Raw genomic sequence first — 25,924 nt, 5'->3', positions numbered from 1 at the left:
GGCTTAAGGACAACAAAGTCAAAGTATTGGAGTGGCCATCACAAAGCCCATACCTCAATCCTATAGAAGATTTGTGGACAGAACTGAAAAAGCGTGTGCAAGCAAGGAGGCCTACAAACCTGACAAAGTTACACCAGCTCTGTCAGGAGGAATGGGCCAAAATTCACCCAACTTATTGTGGGAAGCTTGTGGAAGGCTACCTGAAACATTTGATCCAAGTTAAACAATTTAAAGGCAATGCTACCAAATACTAATTGAGTGTATGTAAACTTCTGACCCACTGGGAATGCGATGAAAGAAATAGAAGCAGAAATAAATCACTCTCTACTATTATTCTGACATTTCACATTCTTAAAATAAAGTGGTGATCCTAACTGACCTAAGACAGGGAATTTTTACTAGGAATAAATGTCAGGAATTGTGAAAACTTGGTGTAAATGTATTTGGCTCAGGTGTATGTAAACTTCCAACTGTATACAGGGGGGTGCCGGTACAGAGACATGTGGTTAGCTACAGTGACCATAGCGTTGGGATTCTAGTTGATTAGGAGATACTCACTTCTCTATTGGAGTTGTAAGTGAGATAATCAAAGCAAATGTTATTTGTCACAAGCGCCAAATACAACAGGTATAGATCTTACTGTGAAATGCTTACTTACAAGCCCTTAACCAATAATACAGTTTTAAGAAAATAATTGACTAAATAAACTAAAGTAAAACTTTTTTTTTTTAAGTAACAATAAGGCTTTATACAGGGGGACCGGTACAGAGTCAATATGTGGGGATACAGGTTAGTTGAGGTAATTTGTACATGTAGGTAGTGGTAAAGTGACTATGCATAGATAATAAACAGCGAGTAGCAGCAGTGTTAGAAACAAAAGGGGGGGTGTCAATGTAAATAGTCCAGGTGGCCATTTGATTAATTGTTCCGCAGTCGTATGACTTGGGGGTAGAAGCTGTTGAGAAGCCTTTTGGAACAAGACTTGGCGCTCTGGTACCACTTGCCGTGCTTTAGCAGAGAGAACAGTCTGACTAGGGTGACTGGAATCTTTGAAAATGTTTTGGGCCTTCCTCTGACACCGCAGAGTTCCTCTGTCCAGTGTCTGTGTTATTTTGCCCATCTTAATCTTTTCTTTTTATTGGCCAGTCTGAGATATGGCTTTTTCTTTGCAACTCTGCCTAGAAGGCCAGCATCCCAGAGTCGCCTCTTCACTGTTGACGTTGAGACTGGTGTCTTGCGGTTACTATTTAATGAAGCTGCAAGGTGAGGCGTCTGTTTCTCAAACTAGACACTCTAATGTACTTGTCCTCTTGCTCAGTTGTGCACCGGGGCCTCCCACTCGTCTTTCTATTCTGGTTAGAGCCAGTTTGTGCTGTTCTGTGAAGGGAATAGTACACAGCATTGTACGAGATCTTCAGTTTCTTGGCAATTTCTCGCATGGAATAGCCTTCATTTCTCAGAACAAGAATAGACTGACGAGTTCCAGCAGAAAATACTTTGTTTCTGGCCATTTTGAGCCAGAAATCGAACCCACAAATGCTGATGCTCCAGATACTCAACTAGTCTAAAGAAGGACAGTTTTATTGCTTCTTTAAAATCAGAACAACAGTTTTCAGCTGTGCTAACATAATTGCAAAAGGGTTTTCTAATGATCAATTAGCCTTTTAAAATTATAAACTTGGATTAGCTAACACAATGTGCCATTGGAACACAGGAGTGATGGTTGCTGATAATGGGCCTCTGTACGCATATGTAGATATTCCATAAAAAATCTGCCGTTTCCAGCTACAATAGTCATTTACAACATTAACAATGTCTACACTGTATTTCTGATCAATTTGATGTTATTTTAAATGGACAAAAAAGTGATTTTCTTTCAAAAACAAGGACATTTTGAACGGTAGTGTGTGTAGAGTCTGGGTGTAGAGTCTGGGTGTAGAGTCTCTGTCCGCGCGTGTGTGTAGGGAGGCAGGTAGCCTAGCAGTTAAGAGTGTTGGGCCACTAACCGAAAGGTCACTGGTTCGAATCTCCGAGCCGACTTGATGGAAAAATGTGTCGATGTGACCTCGAGCAAGGCACTTAACCCTAATTGCTTCTATAAGTGGCTCTGGATAAGAGAGTCTGCTCAATGACTCAAATGTCAAATATATGTGTGAGTCTCACCACAGCCTCCAACTCCGTCTCCAGACTCCTCTTCCTGGCCTTCAGTTTGCTGACGTCTTCCTGTTCCTGACTCTTTTGGCGCTGCAGCTCTCCTCTCCTCCTTCTCTCCAGCTCCTCCTTCCTCTGGCGCTCCAGCTCACGCTGCGCCGCCTGGGGAACACACACGGACAGACTCACTCATACTTAAACAATCAGACCCACAAGGGTTTGGTATATGACCAAATAACCACGGCTAAAGACTGTTCTTAGGCACGACGCAAACACCCGAGGTGCCTTACTGCTATTATAAACTGGTTACCAACGTAATTAGAGCAGTCAAAAATAAATGTTTTGTCATACCCGTGGTATACGGACTGATACACCACGGCTCTCAGCCAATCAGCATTCAGGGCTCGACCCACCCAGTTTATACTGACATTTAGAATGCCTGACAGAACACGGCTCTTCACCTCTCTTCTCTCCATCTCCTTCAGCCTCTCCTCCTCTTTCTGTCTCTCCAGCTCCATCCTCCTCTCTTCCTCCTTCCTCCTCCTCTCCTCTTGCTCCCTGACCTCCCGCTCTCTCTCCTCGCTCTCCTTCTGCTGCCGTTTCTCATCCTCTCTCCTCTGTGCATCCTGCAGAGCATGTCTTCTTTTCTCCAGCTCTGCGTTCCCTCGCTCCAGGTTGGCTTTGAACTTATCCTCAAACGACACTGTGAAAGAGAGAGGGATGGAGAGAGAGAGAGAGAGAGAGAGAACAAGAGAAAGAAAGAAAGAAAGAACGAGAGAATGAGAGAGAAAAAGAACGAGAGAGGGAATGAGAGAGAGAGAAAGAGAGAGAGAGAGACAGAAAGAACGAGAGAGACAGAAAGAACGAGAGAGAGAAAGAACGAGAGAGAGAAAGAACGAGAGAGAGAGAAAGAACGAGAGAGAGAAAGAACGAGAGAGAGAGAAAGAAAGAGACAGACAGACAGAGAGAAAGATACAGAGACAGAGAGAAAGAGATATAAAGACAGACAGACAGACAGACAGACAGACAGACAGACAGACAGACAGACAGACAGACAGACAGACAGACAGACAGACAGACAGACAGACAGACAGAAACAGACAGACAGAAAGAGACAGACAGAAAGAGAGAGACAGACAGAGAGAGACAGAGAGAGAGGACCAGAGAGAATGAGAGTGTGTGTGTGTGTGTGTGTGTGTGTGAGTGTGTGTGTACGTACGGTTGTTTTTGGTTTTCTGTGGTGGCTCAGCCTCCAGTTCTTCAGTGATGCCAGCATAGAGAGACAAGCTGGTCCCATTCACAGAACCCCTACAAGAAACAGTGTGTATGAGTGTGTGTGTAACTCTCTGATGGTGGTATTAGTTCTGCTGGTAGTGTGTGTGTGTGTGTGTGTGTGTGTGTGTGTGTGTGTGTGTGTGTGTGTGTGTGTGTGTGTGTGTGTGTGTGTGTGTGTGTGTGTGTGTGTGCGTGTGTGTGTGTGTGTGTGATGATGATGGTATTCGTTCTGTTGGTAGTGTGTGTGTGTGTGTGTGTGTGTGTGTGTGTGTGTGTGTGTGTGTGTGTGTGTGTGTGTACCTCTCTGATGGTGGTATTAGTTCTGTTGGTAGTGTGTGTGTGTGTGTGTGTGTGTGTGTGTGTGTGTGTGTGTGTGTGTGTGTGTGTGTGTGTGTGTGTGTGTGTGTGTACCTCTCTGATGGTGGTATTAGTTCTGTTGGTAGTGTGTGTGTGTGTGTGTGTGTGTGTGTGTGTGTGTGTGTGTGTGTGTGTGTGTGTGTGTGTGTGTGTGTGTGTGTACCTCTCTGATGGTGGTATTAGTTCTGTTGGTAGTGTGTGTGTGTGTGTGTGTGTGTGTGTGTGTGTGTGTGTGTGTGTGTGTGTGTGTGTGTGTGTGTGTGTGTGTGTGTGTGTGTGTGTGTGTGTGTGTGTACCTCTCTGATGGTGGTATTAGTTCTGTTGGTAGTGTGTGTGTGTGTGTGTGTGTGTGTGTGTGTGTGTGTGTGTGTGTGTGTGTGTGTGTGTGTGTGTGTACCTCTCTGATGGTGGTATTAGTTCTGTTGGTAGTGTGTGTGTGTGTGTGTGTGTGTGTGTGTGTGTGTGTGTGTGTGTGTGTGTGTGTGTGTGTGTGTGTGTGTGTGTGTGTGTACCTCTCTGATGGTGGTATTAGTTCTGTTGGTAGTGTGAGGGGTAAGGGTCGTCCTGTCTTGGCCAAGTCCACTAGATGCATGGCCAGAATAAACTCCTCTCCTCTTAGCGTCCCATCCTTATCTATATCAGCCAGGTTCCTGACAGAGACACACACACACACACACACACACACACACACACACACACACACACACACACACACACACACACACACACACACACACACACACACACACACACACACACACACTCTCACACACACACACACACACACACACGTTCCTGTGGTCAAACGTTCTTATACAGGTACAAGCTGATGATATGATGATGATGATGATGATGAAGGCGTACTCACCAGATGGTGGCCAGCTGTGTATGAGTGAGCAGAGTGGTTGCCATGGCATTCCTCACTTGCGGACCTGAAAGACACATAGTAAAGCAACCTCAGTCCACTTCTCATTACTGAAATAAATGACCTTTCGGCATAACGACCTTTAATGACCTTTCGGCATTGTAGCCTTTCGGCATAACCTTGATTGATTTTGTCAGTAAAAATACATTTTAAAAAAAGACCCAGAATGCCATTCTATCAACCTATCACAAGGTGGATCTTAAAAAGGTCAGCCATTTTTATCTCAACATCTAAATCATTTCTCTGTAACAATTAAGATCCTTACTGTGATTCTTTTTAATTAAAATGGTCAAAAATAAACAAAAATAGCTTCTTAGCAAAGAGCAATTTCTCAAGCAAGAATTTCTGCAAGTACTGTCTGAGTGGTCAGAATGGTCTGAGTGGGGATGGGAAAACTGAAAATGAGCTGTTATGGCAGGTGGTGACGTCCCAATGGAAGGTCAAAACTGCATCCCACCAAAACAGTCTTTTCAAATAGCTCTTACACTAAAAGAGCATCAATCATCATTTTCACAGTATTATTCTAACCTTATAGTGTGGAAATATACACTCAGTGGCCAGTTTATTAGGTACACCCCCCCATTCCGCCTCAAAAATGTGCTCCTACAGACAGTGAGTCATGTGACTGTGGCTTGCTATATAAAACAGGTAGACAGACATTCAGTTACTGTTAGATTGAATGTTAGAATGGGCAAAACTAGTGACCTAAGCGATTTTGAGCGTGGTATGATCGTTGGTGCCAGGCGTGCAGGATCCAGTATCTCATAAATGGCCGGCCTTCTGGGCTTTTCACGCACGACAGTGTCTATGGTTTACAGAGAACGGTGAGACAAACACAAAACATCCAGTCAGCTGCAGCTCGTTGACGAGAGGTCGAAGGAGAATGGCAAGAATTGTGCAAGCTAACAGGCTGGCCACAAACAGACACATAATGGTGCAGTACAACAGTGGTGTGCAGAACGGCATCTCGGAACGGACAACTCGTCGGTCCTTGTAAAGGAAGGGCTATTGCAGCAGGCGGCCAGACCGGGTTCCACTCAAACAGCAGAAACAAGAAGAAGCAGCTCCAGTGGGCACACGATCTCCAACACTGGACTATAGAGGAGTGGGGAAACCATCTCCAACACTGGACTATAGAGGAGTGGGGAAACCATCTCCAACACTGGACTATAGAGGAGTGGGGAAACCATCTCCAACACTGGACTATAGAGGAGTGGGGAAACCATCTCCAACACTGGACTATAGAGGAGTGGGGAAACCATCTCCAACACTGGACTATAGAGGAGTGGGGAAACCATCTCCAACACTGGACTATAGAGGAGTGGGGAAACCATCTCCAACACTGGACTATAGAGGAGTGGAAAAAACATCGCCTGGTCTGACGAATCATTTGGTGGCGGTGTTGTAATGGTATGAGGAATGTTTTTCTGGCACACGTTAGGTCCCTTCATACCAATTGAGGGTGTACCTAATAAACTGGCCAATGAGTATATAAAACACAAGCACATCACATTTTAGTCCACTGCACTGGACTTTCAATAGTCTGCTGTAGTGTCTTCCTTTTCTTCACCAAGCTAACGGCTTCATTTACATCAACCATCTCTCATATAACTGCAATATCCAGTTACCCACCTGTCTGTCAGGTACACTACATTACCTATACCTGTCTGTCAGGTACACTACATTACCTATACCTGTCTGTCAGGTACACTACATTACCTATACCTGTCTGTGAAGTACACTACATTACCTATACCTGTCTGAGGTACACTACATTACCTATACCTGTCTGTCAGATACACTACATTACCTATACCTGTCTGTCAGGTACACTACATTACCTATACCTGTCTGTCAGGTACACTACATTACCTATACCTGTCTGAGGTACACTACATTACCTATACCTGTCTGTCAGATACACTACATTACCTATACCTGTCTGTCAGGTACACTACATTGCCTATACCTGTCTGTCAGGTACACTACATTACCTATACCTGTCTGAGGTACACTACATTACCTATACCTGTCTGTCAGATACACTACATTACCTATACCTGTCTGTCAGGTATACTACATTACCTATACCTGTCTGTCAGGTACACTACATTACCTATACCTGTCTGAGGTACACTACATTACCTATACCTGTCTGTCAGGTACACTACATTACCTATACCTGTCTGAGGTACGCTACATTACCTATACCTGTCTGTGAGGTAAACTACATTACCTATACCTGTCTGTCAGGTACACTACATTACCTATACCTGTCTATGGGGTACACTACATAACCTATACCTGTCTGAGGTACACTACATTACCTATACCTGTATGTGAGGTAAACCGCATTACCTATACCTGTCTGTGAGGTAAACTACATTACCTATACCTGTCTGGGTTAAACTACATTACCTATACCTGCATGTGAGGTAAACCACATTACCTATACCTGTCTGTGAGGTAAACTACATAACCTATACCTGTCTGAGGTACACTACATTACCTATACCTGTCTGTGAGGTAAACTACATTACCTATACATGTCTGGGGTAAACTACATTACCTATACCTGTCTGTGAGGTAAACCGCATTACCTATACATGTCTGGGGTAAACTACATTACCTATACCTGTCTGTGAGGTAAACTGCATTACCTATACATACATGTGAGGTAAACCACATTACCTATACCTGTCTGTGAGGTAAACTACATTGCCTATACCTGTCTGAGGTAAACTACATTACCTATACCTGTCTGTGAGGTAAACTACATTACCTATACATGTATGTGAGGTAAACTACATTACCTATACCTGTATGTGAGGTAAACTACATTACCTATACCTGTCTGTGAGGTAAACTACATTACCTATACCTGTCTGTGAGGTAAACTACATTACCTATACCTGTCTGTGAGGTAAACTATGTTACCTATACCTGTCTGTGAGGTAAACTTCATTACCTAGACCTGTATGTGAGGTAAACTACATTACCTATACATGTCTGTGAGGTAAACTGCATTGCCTATACATGTCTGTCAGGTAAACTGCATTACCTACATCTGTCTGTGAGGTACACTATGTTACCTAAACCTGTCTGTGAGGTAAACTGCATTACCTATACCTGTCTGTGAGATAAACTATGTTACCTATACCTGTCTGTGAGGTACACTACATTACCTATACCTGTCTGTGAGGTAAACTACATTACCTATACCTGCATGTGAGGTAAAACCCATTACCTATACATGTCTGTGAGGTAAACTGCATTACCTATATCTGTCTGTGAGGTAAACTATGTTACCTATACCTGTCTGTCAGGTAAACTGCATTACCTATACCTGTCTGTGAGATAAACTACATTACCTATACCTGACTGTGAGGTAAACTACATTGCCTCCTGTCAGACGGCAGCTCATCTGTTTGCCTACATTTCCCAGCAGCACCCACCTGTGAGGTATCCTGTCATGTGCTTGTCCAGGCTGTTAAACTGCTGCCTGTATTTGAGGCGCGAGGCGTGAGGCACGGCCCAGTCAGAGGGAGCGATCTTCGGAGAACTACCTGCCAGGGAGGTGGTGGAGGACGAGTTGGAGCTAGGGACCAGAGAGAGGAATAGAGGGAGAGAGATGAGGTAGAGGGATGGAGAGAGAGAGATGGAAGTAGAAAGGGATGGAGAGAGAGAGATGGAGGTAGAGAGTGATGGAGAGAGAGGGATGAGGTAGAGAGGGATGGAGAGAGATAGATGGAGGTAGAGATGGAGAGAGAGAGATGGTGACTTTAACATCGTCCTTAGCTCTGGCATCTTCCCCAATATTTGGAACCAAGGACTGATCACCCCAATCCACAAAAGTGGAGACAAATTTGACCCCAATAACTACCGTGGAATATGCGTCAACAGTAACCTTGGGAAAATACTCTGCATTATCATTAACAGCAGACTCGTACATTTCCTCAATGAAAACAATGTACTGAGCAAATGTCAAATTGGCTTTTTACCAAATTACCGTACAACAGACCATGTATTCACCCTACACACCCTAATTGACAACCAAACAAACCAAAACAAAGGCAAAGTCTTCTCATGCTTTGTTGATTTCAAAAAAGCCTTCGACTCAATTTGGCATGAGGGTCTGCTATACAAATTGATGGAAAGTGGTGTTGGGGGTAAAACATACGACATTATAAAATCCATGTACACAAACAACAAGTGTGCGGTTAAAATTGGCAAAAAACACACACATTTCTTCACACAGGGTCGTGGGGTGAGACAGGGATGCAGCTTAAGCCCCACCCTCTTCAACATATATATCAACGAATTGGCGCGGGCACTAGAACAGTCTGCAGCACCCGGTCTCACCCTACTAGAATCCGAAGTCAAATGTCTACTGTTTGCTGATGATCTGGTGCTTCTGTCACCAACCAAGGAGGGCCTACAGCAGCACCTAGATCTTCTGCACAGATTCTGTCAGACCTGGGCCCTGACAGTAAATCTCAGTAAGACCAAAATAATGGTGTTCCAAAAAAGGTCCAGTCACCAGGACCACAAATTCCATCTAGACACCGTTGCCCTAGAGCACACAAAAAACTATACATACCTCGGCCTAAACATCAGCACCACAGGTAACTTCCACAAAGCTGTGAATGATCTGAGAGACAAGGCAAGAAGGGCCTTCTATGCCATCAAAAGGAACATAAATTTCAACATACCAATTAGGATCTGGCTAAAAATACTTGAATCAGTCATAGAGCCCATTGCCCTTTATGGTTGTGAGGTCTGGGGTCCGCTCACCAACCAAGATTTCACAAAATGGGACAAACACCAAATTGAGACTCTGCATGCAGAATTCTGCAAAAATATCCTCCGTGTACAACGTAGAACACCAAATAATGCATGCAGAGCAGAATTAGGCCGATACCCACTAATTATCAAAATCCAGAAAAGAGCCGTTAAATTCTACAACCACCTAAAAGGAAGCGATTCCCAAACCTTCCATAACAAAGCCATCACCTACAGAGAGATGAACCTGGAGAAGAGTCCCCTAAGCAAGCTGGTCCTAGGGCTCTGTTCACAAACACAAACACACCCCACAGAGCCCCAGGACAACAGCACAATTAGACCCAACCAAATCATGAGAAAACAAAAAGATAATTACTTGACACATTGGAAAGAATTAACAAAAAAACAGAGCAAACTAGAATGCTATTTGGCCCTAAACAGAGAGTACACAGTGGCAGAATACCTGACCACTGTGACTGACCCAAACTTAAGGAAAGCTTTGACTATGTACAGACTCAGTGAGCATAGCCTTGCTATTGAGAAAGGCCGCCGTAGGCAGACATGGCTCTCAAGAGAAGACAGGCTATGTGCACACTGCCCACAAAATGAGGTGGAAACTGAGCTGCACTTCCTAACCTCCTGCCCAATGTATGACCATATTAGAGAGACATATTTCCCTCAGATTACACAGATCCACAAAGAATTCGAAAACAAATCCAATTTTGATAAACTCCCATATCTACTGGGTGAAATTCCACAGTGTGCCATCACAGCAGCAAGATTTGTGACCTGTTGCCACAAGAAAAGGGCAACCAGTGAAGAACAAACACCATTGTAAATACAACCCATATTTATGTTTATTTATTTTAACTTGTGTGCTTTAACCATTTGTACATTGTTACAACACTGTATATATATAATATGACATTTGTCATGTCTTTATTGTTTTGAAACTTCTGTATGTGTAATGTTTACTGTTAATTTTTATTGTTTATTTCACTTTTGTATATTATCTACCTCACTTGCTTTGGCAATGTTAACACATGTTTCCCATGCCAATAAAGCCCCTTGAATTGAATTGAATTGAATTGAGAGAGAGATGGAGGTAGAGGGATGGAGAGAGAGAGATGGAGAGAGAGGGATGGAGAGAGAAGGATGGAGAGAGAGATGGAGAGAGAGGGATGGAGAGAGAGGGATGGAGAGAGAGGGATGAGAGAGAGGGGGATGGAGAGAGATGGATGAGAGAGAGGGATGGAGAGAGAGAGAGGGATGGAGAGAGAGAGACAGAGAGAGAGAGAGAGAGAGGGGTGGAGAGAGAGAGAGAAAGAGAGGGATGGAGAGAGAGAGAGAGAGAGAGAGAGAGAGAGAGAGAGAGAGAGAGAGAGAGAGAGAGAGAGAGAGAGAGAGAGAGAGAGCAGAGCAGAGAAAGGGAGAAAGGGATCAAATAATGGAGCTATAGAAATAGTCCATTGGCATCTAAATGAGTAGAGATCAGAATCTGATTCTATTAAGAGTGTGTGTGTGTGTGTGTGTGTGTGTGTGTGTGTGTGTGTGTGTGTGTGTGTGTGTGTGTGTGTGTGTGTGTGTGTGTGTGTGTGTGTGTGTGTGTGTGTGTGTGTGTGGCTGTGTGTGTGTGTGGCTGTGTGTGTGTGTGGCTGTGTGTGTGTGTGTGTGGCTGTGTGTGTGTGTGTGTGGCTGTGTGTGTGTGTGTGGCTGTGTGTGTGTGGCTGTGTGTGTGTGTGGCTGTGTTACCTGCTTGAGCCCATGTCCAACAGCGATGTAGCTTTGTTGATCCCAGGAGAGAGACCCAGAGGAGAGGATGCGTAGGGCGCAGAGGGAGGCATGCCTGGACACACACGTTGATTGAGTTCCTTACGAAGGCCATTTCTATTACATTGTATACATACACTACAAACATGATGTCCACTCAGTAGAGCCTGGTGACACAGCACTTCCTACTCTCATTTCATTTCTAGACAGATTGCTCCTCGGGCCTCGTTATTGGTCCATTGGAGCTAACAGTATTTCATGCATGAAATATAGAGCGCTGGTTACCTTTATTGAACCGTGGCACACCTTGATGAAATAAAGACTAGTGGCACACCTTGATGAAATAAAGACTAGTGGCACACCTTGATGAAATAAAGACTAGTGGCACACCTTGATGAAATAAAGACTAGTAGCACACCTTGATGAAATAAAGACTAGTGGCACACCTTGATGAAATAAAGACTAGTGGCACACCTTGATGAAATAAAGACTAGTGGCACACCTTGATGAAATAAAGACTAGTGGCACACCTTGATGAAATAAAGACTAGTGGCACACCTTGATGAAATAAAGACTAGTAGCACACCTTGATGAAATAAAGACTAGTGGCACACCTTGATGAAATAAAGACTAGTGGCACACCTTGATGAAATAAAGACTAGTGGCACACCTTGATGAAATAAAGACTAGTGGCACACCTTGATGAAATAAAGACTAGTGGCACACCTTGATGAAATAAAGACTAGTGGCACACCTTGATGAAATAAAGACTAGTACAACACATTGATGAAATAAAGACTAGTGGCACACCTTGATGAAATAAAGACTAGTGGCACACCTTGATGAAATAAAGACTAGTGGCACACCTTGATGAAATAAAGACTAGTGGCACACCTTGATGAAATAAAGACTAGTGGCACACCTTGATGAAATAAAGACTAGTGGCACACCTTGATGAAATAAAGACTAGTAGCACACCTTGATGAAATAAAGACTAGTGGCACACCTTGATGAAATAAAGACTAGTGGCACACCTTGATGAAATAAAGACTAGTGGCACACCTTGATGAAATAAAGACTAGTAGCACACCTTGATGAAATAAAGACTAGTGGCACACCTTGATGAAATAAAGACTGGTGCTGCACACCTACATTTTCTTAACGCCCCTGGTCCATACTAAAAATAAACCATTTTCTGTGACAAATTATTGTTTATTATGATTAATGTGTGTACCCCTTTAAGAGCGTCCTGTGAATACAGATAGATAGAAATGCAGCTCTGTTAATATGGGTCATTACTTTTGAACAGTTTGAGACAAGCGAGTTTCTACGTTTTAAAGCCATGCTTTGTTTGTCTCTGTGACAGAGGCCGTGGTACAGCTCAGCCTGATCTGACTTGCCTGTGCTAACGGTTCTCACAGTAAAATGATCCAAATGACTTTGCTCATGATGAGCACCATTCAAATAAATTATACAACTGTAACAACTTCCTGAAACAACAATACAGATGTGTTCAATGTATGATGCTGGTTTTAGGAGACACTGGTGCTCCCAAATCTAATCAACCAGGTGTATAAGATGAGGGAACGTTTTGCAGCACACCTGTTGAAAACCACTGATGAGAGAGAAAGACACAGGGAGAGACACATACAGAGAGAGAGACACAGAGACAAAGAGACATAAAGAGACGGAGAGAGACAGAGAGAGAGAGACACAGAGACAGAGACACATACAGAAACACAGAGAGACAATGGGAGAGTGACACAGAGACAGAGAGACATACAGAGAGAGAGAGAGACAGAGAGAGAGACACAGAGACATAGAGACATACAGAGAGAGAGAGACAGAGAGAGAGACATAAAGAGATGGAGAGAGACAGACAGAGAGACACAGAGACAGAGAGAGTGACACAGAGACAGAGAGACATAAAGAGACAGAGAGAGACAGAGAGAGAGAGAGACAGAGACAGAGAGAGACAGAGAGAGAGAGAGAGAGGAGAGACAGAGAGAGAGACACAGAGACACATACAGAAACAGAGAGAGACACAGAGAGAGTGACACAGAGACAGACACAGAGAGAGTGACACAGAGACAGAGAGACAAACAGAGCGACAAAGAGAGAGTGACACAGAGACAGAGACAGAGAGACATACAGAAAGAGAGAGAGACATACATAGACAGAGAGAGACACACAGAGACTGTCCTCCTCTTACCTGTCCCCATGTGTCCTGGTGGGAGTTGCTGTAGAATACCCATAGTGCCGTTGGGCAAAGCGGGGCTGCCAAGGGACGGCAGCAGGGGCATGGGCATCGTTGGCATGGAAACCATGGGGGCCATGCCTGTAGCTGTTGGGATCATGGGGGTGAGGCCGCTCATAGGTGTCATGGGTGAGAGGTTAGGGGTCATGGGGGTGAGCATGGCGATGCCTCCGGGCATCATAGAAAGGTTTGGCACGGAACCCATTCCTGGAGAGACACAGAACATTAAAGAGTCCAAATAAATATTAAGATAAACCATCTACAGACATATTGAGAACAGAAGAGAAGTCTATGTATGTGTGTCTGTTTTAAAGTACCGTAGCGCGAGGCGGACATGGCGTCTGTAGAGGAGGGGTTAGGGGCGGGCACTGGCGGCTGCTTCATGATGATTGGTAAAGTTGAGAGAAGGGGCGTGCCCTGCAGTTTGAGCTTAATGAGCTTCATAGAGACGGAGAACTCCAACCTGTCCATCTTCCCGTCCTTACTCATGTCAGCCAGCGCCCTGGGGGTCAGAGAGGGTCATTACTATGGAATATCCTCACATTGGCCACAAACCCTGTCCATCTTCCCGTCCTTACTCATGTCAGCCAGCGCCCTGGGGGTCAGAGAGGGTCATTACTATGGAATATCCTCACATTGGCCACAAACCCTGTCCATCTTCCCGTCCTTACTCATGTCAGCCAGCGCCCTGGGGGTCAGAGAGGGTCATTACTATGGAATATCCTCACATTGGCCACAAACCCTGTCCATCTTCCCGTCCTTACTCATGTCAGCCAGCGCCCTGGGGGTCAGAGAGGGTCATTACTATGGAATATCCTCACATTGGCCACAAACCCTGTCCATCTTCCCGTCCTTACTCATGTCAGCCAGCGCCCTGGGGGTCAGAGAGGGTCATTACTATGGAATATCCTCACATTGGCCACAAACCCTGTCCATCTTCCCGTCCTTACTCATGTCAGCCAGCGCCCTGGGGGTCAGAGAGGGTCATTACTATGGAATATCCTCACATTGGCCACAAACCCTGTCCATCTTCCCGTCCTTACTCATGTCAGCCAGCGCCCTGGGGGTCAGAGAGGGTCATTACTATGGAATATCCTCACATTGGCCACAAACCCTGTCCATCTTCCCGTCCTTACTCATGTCAGCCAGCGCCCTGGGGGTCAGAGAGGGTCATTACTATGGAATATCCTCACATTGGCCACAAACCCTGTCCATCTTCCCGTCCTTACTCATGTCAGCCAGCGCCCTGGGGGTCAGAGAGGGTCATTACTATGGAATATCCTCACATTGGGCACAAACCCTGTCCATCTTCCCGTCCTTACTCATGTCAGCCAGCGCCCTGGGGGTCAGAGAGGGTCATTACTATGGAATATCCTCACATGGGGCACAAACCCTGTCCATCTTCCCGTCCTTACTCATGTCAGCCAGCGCCCTGGGGGTCAGAGAGGGTCATTACTATGGAATATCCTCACATGGGGCACAAACCCTGTCCATCTTCCCGTCCTTACTCATGTCAGCCAGCGCCCTGGGGGTCAGAGAGGGTCATTACTATGGAATATCCTCACATGGGGCACAAACCCTGTCCATCTTCCCGTCCTTACTCATGTCAGCCAGCGCCCTGAGGGTCAGAGAGGGTCATTACTATGGAATATCCTCACATGGGGCACAAACCCTGTCCATCTTCCCGTCCTTACTCATGTCAGCCAGCGCCCTGGGGGTCAGAGAGGGTCATTACTATGGAATATCCTCACATGGGGCACAAACCCTGTCCATCTTCCCGTCCTTACTCATGTCAGCCAGCGCCCTGGGGGTCAGAGAGGGTCATTACTATGGAATATCCTCACATGGGGCACAAACCCTGTCCATCTTCCCGTCCTTACTCATGTCAGCCAGCGCCCTGGGGGTCAGAGAGGGTCATTACTATGGAATATCCTCACATTGGCCACAAACCCTGTCCATCTTCCCGTCCTTACTCATGTCAGCCAGCGCCCTGGGGGTCAGAGAGGGTCATTACTATGGAATATCCTCACATTGGCCACAAACCCTGTCCATCTTCCCGTCCTTACTCATGTCAGCCAGCGCCCTGGGGGTCAGAGAGGGTCATTACTATGGAATATCCTCACATTGGCCACAAACCCTGTCCATCTTCCCGTCCTTACTCATGTCAGCCAGCGCCCTGGGGGTCAGAGAGGGTCATTACTATGGAATATCCTCACATTGGCCACAAACCCTGTCCATCTCCCCGTCCTTACTCATGTCAGCCAGCGCCCTGGGGGTCAGAGAGGGTCATTACTATGGAATATCCTCACATTGGCCACAAACCCTGTCCATCTCCCCGTCCTTACTCATGTCAGCCAGCGCCCTGGGGGTCAGAGAGGGTCATTACTATGGAATATCCTCACATTGGCCACAAACCCTGTCCATCTCCCCGTCCTTACTCATGTCAGCCAGCGCCCTGGGGGTCAGAGAGGGTCATTACTATGGAATATCCTCACATTGGCCACAAACCCTGTCCATCTTCCCGTCCTTACTCATGTCAGCCAGCGCCCTGGGGGTCAGAGAGGGTCATTACTATGGAATATCCTCACATTGGCCACAAACCCTGTCCATCTCCCCGTCCTTACTCATGTCAGCCAGCGCCCTGGGGGTCAGAGAGGGTCATTACTATGGAATATCCTCACATTGGCCACAAACCCTGTCCATCTTCCCGTCCTTACTCATGTCAGCCAGCGCCCTGGGGGTCAGAGAGGGTCATTACTATGGAATATCCTCACATTGGCCACAAACCCTGTCCATCTTCCCGTCCTTACTCATGTCAGCCAGCGCCCTGGGGGTCAGAGAGGGTCATTACTATGGAATATCCTCACATTGGCCACAAACCCTGTCCATCTTCCCGTTCTTACTCATGTCAGCCAGCGCCCTGGGGGTCAGAGAGGGTCATTACTATGGAATATCCTCACATTGGCCACAAACCCTGTCCATCTTCCCGTCCTTACTCATGTCAGCCAGCGCCCTGGGGGTCAGAGAGGGTCATTACTATGGAATATCCTCACATTGGCCACAAACCCTGTCCATCTTCCCGTCCTTACTCATGTCAGCCAGCGCCCTGGGGGTCAGAGAGGGTCATTACTATGGAATATCCTCACATTGGCCACAAACCCTGTCCATCTTCCCGTCCTTACTCATGTCAGCCAGCGCCCTGAGGGTCAGAGAGGGTCATTACTATGGAATATCCTCACATGGGATACACGTGTGTGTGTGTGTGTGTGTGTGTGTGTGTGTGTGTGTGTGTGTGTGTGTGTGTGTGTGTGTGTGTGTGTGTGTGTGTGTGTGTGTGTGTGTGTGTGTGTGTGTGTGTGTGTAATGTGAATGAAGTTCATGTTTAGCATTTTATATATTTTCCCTTTGTGTAATTCACAATCTGCCCGTGTTCTGTGAGTGCAAGGTGCGGGTAGAATGTTATGGATTGTTGTCAAATATGTTGATAGTGTTTGACACCAGACTGGAGGCGCAAGGGCCGAGGACACACTGATTATTACTGTATTCTGTGACAGTGTGTGATTCAGTAGCGGACTTCCTAAATGCCTCTCATCTGGCGTTTATGTGTTTTTCTGTCTGATTAGTATGTTAAAACTCCCTAGAGTTCAACGTCGGTCTGTTGAAGCCAGAGATGTTTTTTTTTGTATCTATCCACCGCATCTGCCAATGGCAGCCGTCCGCATCTGTGGAATCGGTCTGTAGCGTCCGAACAGTTAATATGAAAAGGTGAGACTCTCACGAACGCAAACATTTTGGTTGTTTTGCGTCTGAAGGAAGCCCGGTGACAGTCTGAAAAATGGACAGAAGTATACAATGTCGTCAGTGATTAGAGGTGTAAGTCTTTCTGGGGAAATCTCTAAGAGCTTTACACACCTGGATTGTTCAACATTCTTATCAAAATTCTTCACACTCTGTCAAATTGGTTGTCTGTCATCGTTTGACAACCATTTTCAGGTCTTGCCATAGATCTTGGAGTCGATTTAATTCAAAAGTGTAACTCGGCGACTCTTCTTGACTGTCTTCTTGGTAAGAAAATCCAGTGTATATTTGGCCTTGTGTTTTAGGTTATTGTCCTGCTGAAAGGTGAATTCTTCTCCCAGTGTCTGGTGGAAAGCCGACTGATTTTGCCTGTACTTAGCTCCATTCTGTTTCTTTTTTATCCTGAAAAACTCCCCAGTCCTTAATGATTACAAGCATACCCATAACATGATGCAGCCATATCTATGCTTGAAAATAAGGAGAGTGGTATTCAGTAATGTGTTGTATTGGATTTGCCCCAAACCTAACACTTTGTATTCAGGACAAAAAGGTCATTTCTTTGCCACATTTTTTGCAGTATGTTTTGGAATATTTTTATTCTGTACAGGGTTCCTTATTTTCACTATGTCATTTAGGTTAGTATTGTGGAGTAACTACAATGTTGTTGATCCATCCTCAGTTTTATCCTATCACAGCCATTAAACTCTGCAACTGTTTTAAAGTCACCATTGGCCTCATGGTGTAATGCCTAAATGGTTTCCTTCCTCTCCGGAAACTGAGTTAGGAAGGACGTCTGTATCTTTGTAGTGACTGGGTGTATTGATACACCATCCAAAGTGTAATTAATAATGTCACCATGCTCAAAGGGATATTCAATGTCTGCTTTAATGTCTGTATCTACCAATAGGTGCCCTTCTTTGTGAGGCAATGGAATACCTCCCTGGTCTTTGTGGTTGAATCTGTGTTTGAAATTGAAATTGAAATTCACTGCTCGACTGAAGGACCCTACAGATAATTGTATGTGTGGGGTATAGAGATGAGGTAGTAATTCCAAAATCATGTTAAACACTATTACTGCACACAGAGTGACTTGTTAAGCACATTTTACCCATTCACTTATTTAGGCCATAACAAAGGGATTGAATAACTGTTGACTCAAGACATTTTAGCTTTTCATTTTGTATTAATTTGTAAAAGTTTTGAAAAACATAATTCCACTTTGACATTACTGGGTATTGTCTGTGACAATGTAATCCATTACTAGCCAGTGACAATGTAATCCATTCTATATTCAGGAAGTAACAAAATGTAAAGTCAAGGGGTGTGAATACTTTCTGAAGGCCCTGTATATGGAAGTAGTTTATCGCCAAAATAAATTGGTTAAATATGGGTAACAAATAATAATAAAAATAACCCTGGTCTTATATCTCTCAGATACAGGACAGACACTTTAAATCAAACCTTATTCTCTGATATATTTTTTGACCATCTGTTTTGCCATGTATGAATCTGGTATCCAATGTGTTTCTTTGTGCTAATAGCAGTAAGGCCAAATTCAATGGTTTTGTCTGTAATGTCTTTTTCGTTATGTCCGACCACAGTAAGACTAGCTGTCGCCATTAGCTAATGGAGATCCTTATAAATCAAATCAAATGTTTCATCAAAATCAAATAGCTAAATAACCCCCCCCCCCCCCCCTCCAGCTTCAGCAAGGTTAATAATATTATAATTCTCTGTTGAGCAGCTTGTAAAATCTTTTAAAATGACCTTATTAACGACTGCTCTCCTTATTCACCTGGAAATCCCTATTACAGTGTGTGTGTGTGTGTGTGTGTGTGTGTGTGTGTGTGTGTGTGTGTGTGTGTGTGTGTGTGTGTGTGTGTGTGTGTGTGTGTGTGTGTGTGTGTGTGTTTGTGTGTGTGTGTGTGTGTGTGTGTGTGTGTGTGTGTGTGTGTGTGTGTGTGTTCACCATATCTCTGCAAGAACCGAGGAGGGAAGACCCGACTGCAAGAAGAACTTCCTGGCCTGCTCCCCTGGAGAGAGAGAACGAGAGAGAGAGAGAGAACGAGAGAGAGAGCGAACGAGAGAGAACGAGAGAGAGAGAACGAGAGAGAGAGAGTGAACGAAAGAGAACGAGAGAGAGAGCAAGAGAGAGAGAACGAGAGAGAAAGAACGAGAGAGAGAGAACGAGAGAGAGAGCAAGAGAGAGAGAACGAGAGAGAAAGAACGAGAGAGAGAGAACGAGAGAGAGAGAACGAGAGAGAGAGCACGAGAGAGAGCACGAGAGAGAACGAGAGCGAGAGAACAAGAGAAAGAGCAAGAGAGAGAGAGAGCAAGAGAGAAAGAGCGAGAGAGAGAACAAAAACAGAAAAGACATCACAGTATGGAGAGATGGGGGAGAAAACCGTAGTAAAATATTGGTGTGGATGCATGCGGTGTCTTGGTACCTGAGATGTAGCCCATGGTGGGAGAGAGGGTGTCAAACTGTTTGTCATGTTTGTTCCTCTCTTCTGGAGAGATAGCCCACACACTGAGGTCACCTGGAGACGGAGAGAAGAAAGAAAGAGACAATCATCAGGACACGTCTGTCAGGACACGTCTGTCAGGGCACGTCTGTCAGGGCACGTCTGTCAGGGCACGTCTGTCAGGACACGTCTGTCAGGGCACGTCTGTCAGGACACGTCTGTCAGGACACGTCTGTCAGGGCACGTCTGTCAGGACACGTCTGTCAGGACACTTCTGTCAGGACACGTCTGTCGGGGAACGTCTGTCAGGACACGTCTGTCAGGGCACGTCTGTCAGGACACGTCTGTCAGGACACGTCTGTCAGGGCACGTCTGTCAGGGCACGTCTGTCAGGACACGTCTGTCAGGACACGTCTGTCAGGGCACGTCTGTCAGGACACGTCTGTCAGGACACGTCTGTCAGGGCACGTCTGTCAGGACACGTCTGTCAGGACACTTCTGTCGGGGACACGTCTGTCGGGGAACGTCTGTCAGGACACGTCTGTCAGGGCACGTCTGTCAGGACACGTCTGTCAGGACACGTCTGTCAGGACACGTCTGTCAGGACACGTCTGTCAGGGCACGTCTGTCAGGACACGTCTGTCAGGACACGTCTGTCAGGGCACGTCTGTCAGAACAAGGCAAACAGGTCTGTGGTAGTAAGACACATTTTTACACTTTAGTCATTTAGCAGACACTCTTATCCAGAGAGACTTACAGTAGTGAGTCATTTAGCAGACACTCTTATCCAGAGAGACTTACAGTAATGAGTCATTTAGCAGACGCTCTTATCCAGAGAGACTTACAGTAGTGAGTCATTTAGCAGACACTCTTATCCAGAGAGACCTACAGTAGTGAGTCATTTAGCAGACACTCTTATCCAGAGAGACTTACAGTAGTGAGTCATTTAGCAGACACTCTTATCCAGAGAGACTTACAGTAGTGAGTCAGAGAGACTTACAGTAGTGAGTCATTTAGCAGACTCTCTTATCCAGAGAGACTTACAGTAGTGAGTCAGAGAGACTTACAGTAGTGAGTCATTTAGCAGACTCTCTTATCCAGAGAGACTTACAGTAGTGAGTCAGAGAGACTTACAGTAGTGAGTCATTTAGCAGACACTCTTATCCAGAGAGACTTACAGTAGTGAGTCAGAGAGACTTACAGTAGTGAGTCATTTAGCAGACTCTCTTATCCAGAGAGACTTACAGTAGTGAGTCAGAGAGACTTACAGTAGTGAGTGCATACATTTTCATACTGGTCCCTCGTGGGAATTAACCCACAACTCTGGCATTGCAAGCGCCACACTATACCAACTGAGCCACCCTCCCATGAGGCTTACTGAAAGTGGACATGGGGCTTACTGAAAGTGGACATGGGGCTTACTGAAAGTGGACATGGGGCTTACTGAAAGTGGACATGAGGCTTACTGAAAGTGGACATGGGGCTTACTGAAAGTGGTCATGGGGCTTACTGAAAGTGGACATGGGGCTAACTGAAAGTGGACATGGGGCTAACTGAAAGTGGACATGGGGCTTACTGAAAGTGGACATGGGGCTTACTGAAAGTGGACATGGGGCTAACTGAAAGTGGACATGGGGCTTACTGAAAGTGGACATGGGGCTTACTGAAAGTGGACATGGGGCTTACTGAAAGTGGACATGGGGCTAACTGAAAGTGGACATGGGGCTTACTGAAAGTGGACATGGGGCTTACTGAAAGTGGACATGGGGCTAACTGAAAGTGGACATGGGGCTAACTGAAAGTGGACATGGGGCTTACTGAAAGTGGACATGGGGCTTACTGAAAGTGGACATGAGGCTTACTGAAAGTGGACATGGGGCTTACTGAAAGTGGACATGGGGCTTACTGAAAGTGGACATGGGGCTTACTGAAAGTGGACATGGGGCTTACTGAAAGTGGACATGGGGCTAACTGAAAGTGGACATGGGGCTAACTGAAAGTGGACATGGGGCTAACTGAAAGTGGACATGGGGCTTACTGAAAGTGGACATGGGGCTTACTGAAAGTGGACATGGGGCTTACTGAAAGTGGACATGGGGCTTACAGTACAGGACAGGACAATATTACTTGAATCTACTGATCCAGTAGGTAGAGTATGTTTGTGCTGGGACTGATCTGTCTTCTCAGTAGGGTTTCGCCCTGTTAATCCAGGCTAATTTCACATCGTAGCTTCAGATTGAACAGGAAGAACCACATAACAGAGGGACGTAGAGTTATATAACACTAATGTAGCATCAGGGAGAGAGGTATAGTTAGATACAACAGCACTGTATCAGGGAGGGAGGTAGTTAGATACAACAGCACTGTATCAGGGAGGGAGGTAGAGTTAGATAACATTAGAACAATAGGTACAGTAGACAGTAGATACAGCAGTAGAACAGGTACAGTAGACAGCAGATACAGCAGTAGAACAGACTCAGGTACAGTAGACAGCAGATACAGCAGTAGAACAGACTCAGGTACAGTAGATAGCAGTAGAACAGACTCAGGTACAGTAGACAGTAGATACAGCAGTAGAACAGGTACAGTAGACAGTAGATACAGCAGTAGAACAGACTCAGGTACAGTAGACAGTAGATACAGCAGTAGAACAGGTACAGTAGACAGTAGATACAGCAGTAGAACAGACTCAGGTACAGTAGACAGTAGATACAGCAGTAGAACAGACTCAGGTACAGTAGACAGCAGATACAGCAGTAGAACAGACTCAGGTACAGTAAACAGCAGTAGAACAGACTCAGGTACAGTAGACAGTAGATACAGCAGTAGAACAGACTCAGGTACAGTAGACAGTAGATACAACAGTAGAACAGACTCAGGTACAGTAGACAGTAGATACAACAGTAGAACAGACTCAGGTACAGTAGACAGTAGATACAGCAGTAGAACAGACTCAGGTACAGTAGACAGTAGATACAACAGTAGAACAGACTCAGGTACAGTAGACAGTAGATACAACAGTAGAACAGACTCAGGTACAGTAGACAGTAGATACAGCAGTAGAACAGACTCAGGTACAGTAGACAGTAGATACAACAGTAGAACAGACTCAGGTACAGTAGACAGTAGATACAACAGTAGAACAGACTCAGGTACAGTAGACAGTAGATACAACAGTAGAACAGACTCAGGTACAGTAGACAGTAGATACAGCAGTAGAACAGACTCAGGTACAGTAGACAGTAGATACAGCAGTAGAACAGACTCAGGTACAGTAGACAGCAGATACAGCAGTAGAACAGACTCAGGTACAGTAGATACAGCAGTAGAACAGACTCAGGTACAGTAGACAGTAGATACAGCAGTAGAACAGACTCAGGTACAGTAGACAGTAGATACAGCAGTAGAACAGACTCAGGTACAGTAGACAGCAGATACAGCAGTAGAACAGACTCAGGTACAGTAGACAGTAGATACAACAGTAGAACAGACTCAGGTACAGTAGACAGCAGTAGAACAGACTCAGGTACAGTAGACAGTAGATACAGCAGTAGAACAGACTCAGGTACAGTAGACAGTAGATACAGCAGTAGAACACTCAGGTACAGTAGACAGTAGATACAGCAGTAGAACAGACTCAGGTACAGTAGACAGTAGACAGCAGTAGAACAGACTCAGGTACAGTAGACAGCAGTAGAACAGACTCAGGTACAGCAGACAGCAGATACAGCAGTAGAACAGACTCAGGTACAGTAGACAGCAGATACAGCAGTAGAACAGACTCAGGTACAGTAGACAGTAGATACAGCAGTAGAACAGACTCAGGTACAGTAGACAGTAGATACAACAGTAGAACAGACTCAGGTACAGTAGACAGTAGATACAACAGTAGAACAGACTCAGGTACAGTAGACAGCAGTAGAACAGACTCAGGTACAGTAGACAGTAGATACAGCAGTAGAACAGACTCAGGTACAGTAGACAGCAGATACAGCAGTAGAACAGACTCAGGTACAGTAGACAGCAGTAGAACAGACTCAGGTACAGTAGACAGTAGATACAGCAGTAGAACAGACTCAGGTACAGTAGACAGCAGATACAGCAGTAGCACAGACTCAGGTACAGTAGACAGTAGATACAACAGTAGAACAGACTCAGGTACAGTAGACAGTAGATACAGCAGTAAAACAGACTCAGGTACAGTAGACAGTAGATACAGCAGTAGAACAGACTCAGGTACAGTAGACAGTAGATACAGCAGTAGAACAGACTCAGGTACAGTAGACAGTAGATACAACAGTAGAACAGACTCAGGTACAGTAGACAGTAGATACAGCAGTAGAACAGACTCAGGTACAGTAGATACAGGAGTAGAACAGACTCAGGTACAGTAGACAGTAGATACAGCAGTAGAACAGACTCAGGTACAGTAGATACAGGAGTAGAACAGACTCAGGTACAGTAGACAGTAGATACAGCAGTAGAACAGACTCAGGTACAGTAGACAGTAGATACAACAGTAGAACAGACTCAGGTACAGTAGACAGTAGATACAGCAGTAGAACAGACTCAGGTACAGTAGATACAGGAGTAGAACAGACTCAGGTACAGTAGACAGCAGATACAGCAGTAGAACAGACTCAGGTACAGTAGACAGTAGATACAGCAGTAGAACAGGTACAGTAGACAGTAGATACAACAGCAGAACAGACTCAGGTACAGTAGACAGTAGATACAGCAGTAAAACAGACTCAGGTACAGTAGACAGCAGATACAGGAGTAGAACAGACTCAGGTACAGTAGACAGCAGATACAACAGTAGAACAGACTCAGGTACAGTAGACAGCAGTAGAACAGACTCAGGTACAGTAGACAGCAGTAGAACAGACTCAGGTACAGTAGACAGTAGATACAACAGTAGAACAGACTCAGGTACAGTAGACAGTAGATACAGCAGTAGAACAGACTCAGGTACAGTAGACAGCAGTAGAACAGACTCAGGTACAGTAGACAGTAGATACAACAGTAGAACAGACTCAGGTACAGTAGACAGCAGTAGAACAGACTCAGGTACAGTAGACAGCAGTAGAACAGACTCAGGTACAGTAGACAGTAGATACAGCAGTAGAACCGACTCAGGTACAGTAGACAGCAGTAGAACAGACTCAGGTACAGTAGACAGCAGTAGAACAGACTCAGGTACAGTAGACAGTAGATACAACAGTAGAACAGACTCAGGTACAGTAGACAGTAGATACAGCAGTAGAACAGACTCAGGTACAGTAGACAGCAGTAGAACAGACTCAGGTACAGTAGACAGTAGATACAACAGTAGAACAGACTCAGGTACAGTAGACAGTAGATACAGCAGTAGAACAGACTCAGGTACAGTAGACAGTAGATACAGCAGTAGAACAGACTCAGGTACAGTAGACAGCAGTAGAACAGACTCAGGTACAGTAGACAGTAGATACAGCAGTAGAACAGACTCAGGTACAGTAGACAGCAGATACAGCAGTAGAACAGACTCAGGTACAGTAGACAGCAGATACAGCAGTAGAACAGACTCAGGTACAGTAGACAGTAGATACAGCAGTAGAACAGACTCAGGTACAGTAGACAGCAGATACAGCAGTAGAACAGGTACAGTAGACAGTAGATACAGCAGTAGAACAGACTCAGGTACAGTAGACAGCAGATACAGCAGTAGAACAGACTCAGGTACAGTAGACAGTAGATACAACAGTAGAACAGACTCAGGTACAGTAGATACAGCAGTAGAACAGACTCAGGTACAGTAGACAGTAGACAGCAGTAGAACAGACTCAGGTACAGTAGATACAGCAGTAGAACAGACTCAGGTACAGTAGACAGTAGATACAACAGTAGAACAGACTCAGGTACAGTAGACAGTAGATACAGCAGTAGAACAGGTACAGTAGACAGTAGATACAACAGTAGAACAGACTCAGGTACAGTAGACAGCAGATACAGCAGTAGAACAGGTACAGTAGACAGTAGATACAGCAGTAGAACAGACTCAGGTACAGTAGACAGCAGTAGAACAGACTCAGGTACAGTAGACAGTAGATACAGCAGTAGAACAGACTCAGGTACAGTAGACAGCAGATACAGCAGTAGAAC

General features: G+C 45.2%; 1 protein-coding gene across 2 annotated transcripts in view; it reads right to left on the bottom strand.

The window, feature by feature from the left end:
- LOC139563537 (intersectin-2-like) overlaps positions 1-25,924 on the bottom strand; it is a 99,567-nt gene that overhangs the window by 50,170 nt on the left and 23,473 nt on the right. For both annotated transcript variants that reach the window (XM_071382276.1, XM_071382277.1), the window contains exons 3-13: positions 19,763-19,855; positions 19,285-19,348; positions 13,835-14,019; positions 13,473-13,724; positions 11,243-11,336; positions 8,164-8,306; positions 4,652-4,715; positions 4,296-4,433; positions 3,371-3,459; positions 2,613-2,854; positions 2,164-2,313 (exon numbers count right to left, since the gene is read on the bottom strand). In XM_071382276.1, coding sequence (XP_071238377.1) covers positions 2,164-2,313; positions 2,613-2,854; positions 3,371-3,459; positions 4,296-4,433; positions 4,652-4,715; positions 8,164-8,306; positions 11,243-11,336; positions 13,473-13,724; positions 13,835-14,019; positions 19,285-19,348; positions 19,763-19,855 — 1,514 coding nt within the window. The remainder of the gene's footprint in view (positions 1-2,163; positions 2,314-2,612; positions 2,855-3,370; positions 3,460-4,295; positions 4,434-4,651; positions 4,716-8,163; positions 8,307-11,242; positions 11,337-13,472; positions 13,725-13,834; positions 14,020-19,284; positions 19,349-19,762; positions 19,856-25,924) is intronic.

This window comes from Salvelinus alpinus, chromosome 34, assembly GCF_045679555.1.
Source record: "Salvelinus alpinus chromosome 34, SLU_Salpinus.1, whole genome shotgun sequence".
Taxonomy (NCBI): domain Eukaryota; kingdom Metazoa; phylum Chordata; class Actinopteri; order Salmoniformes; family Salmonidae; genus Salvelinus; species Salvelinus alpinus.
Note: the sequence above shows the minus strand (reverse complement) of the source record. Positions and strands in the feature narration are given on the sequence as shown.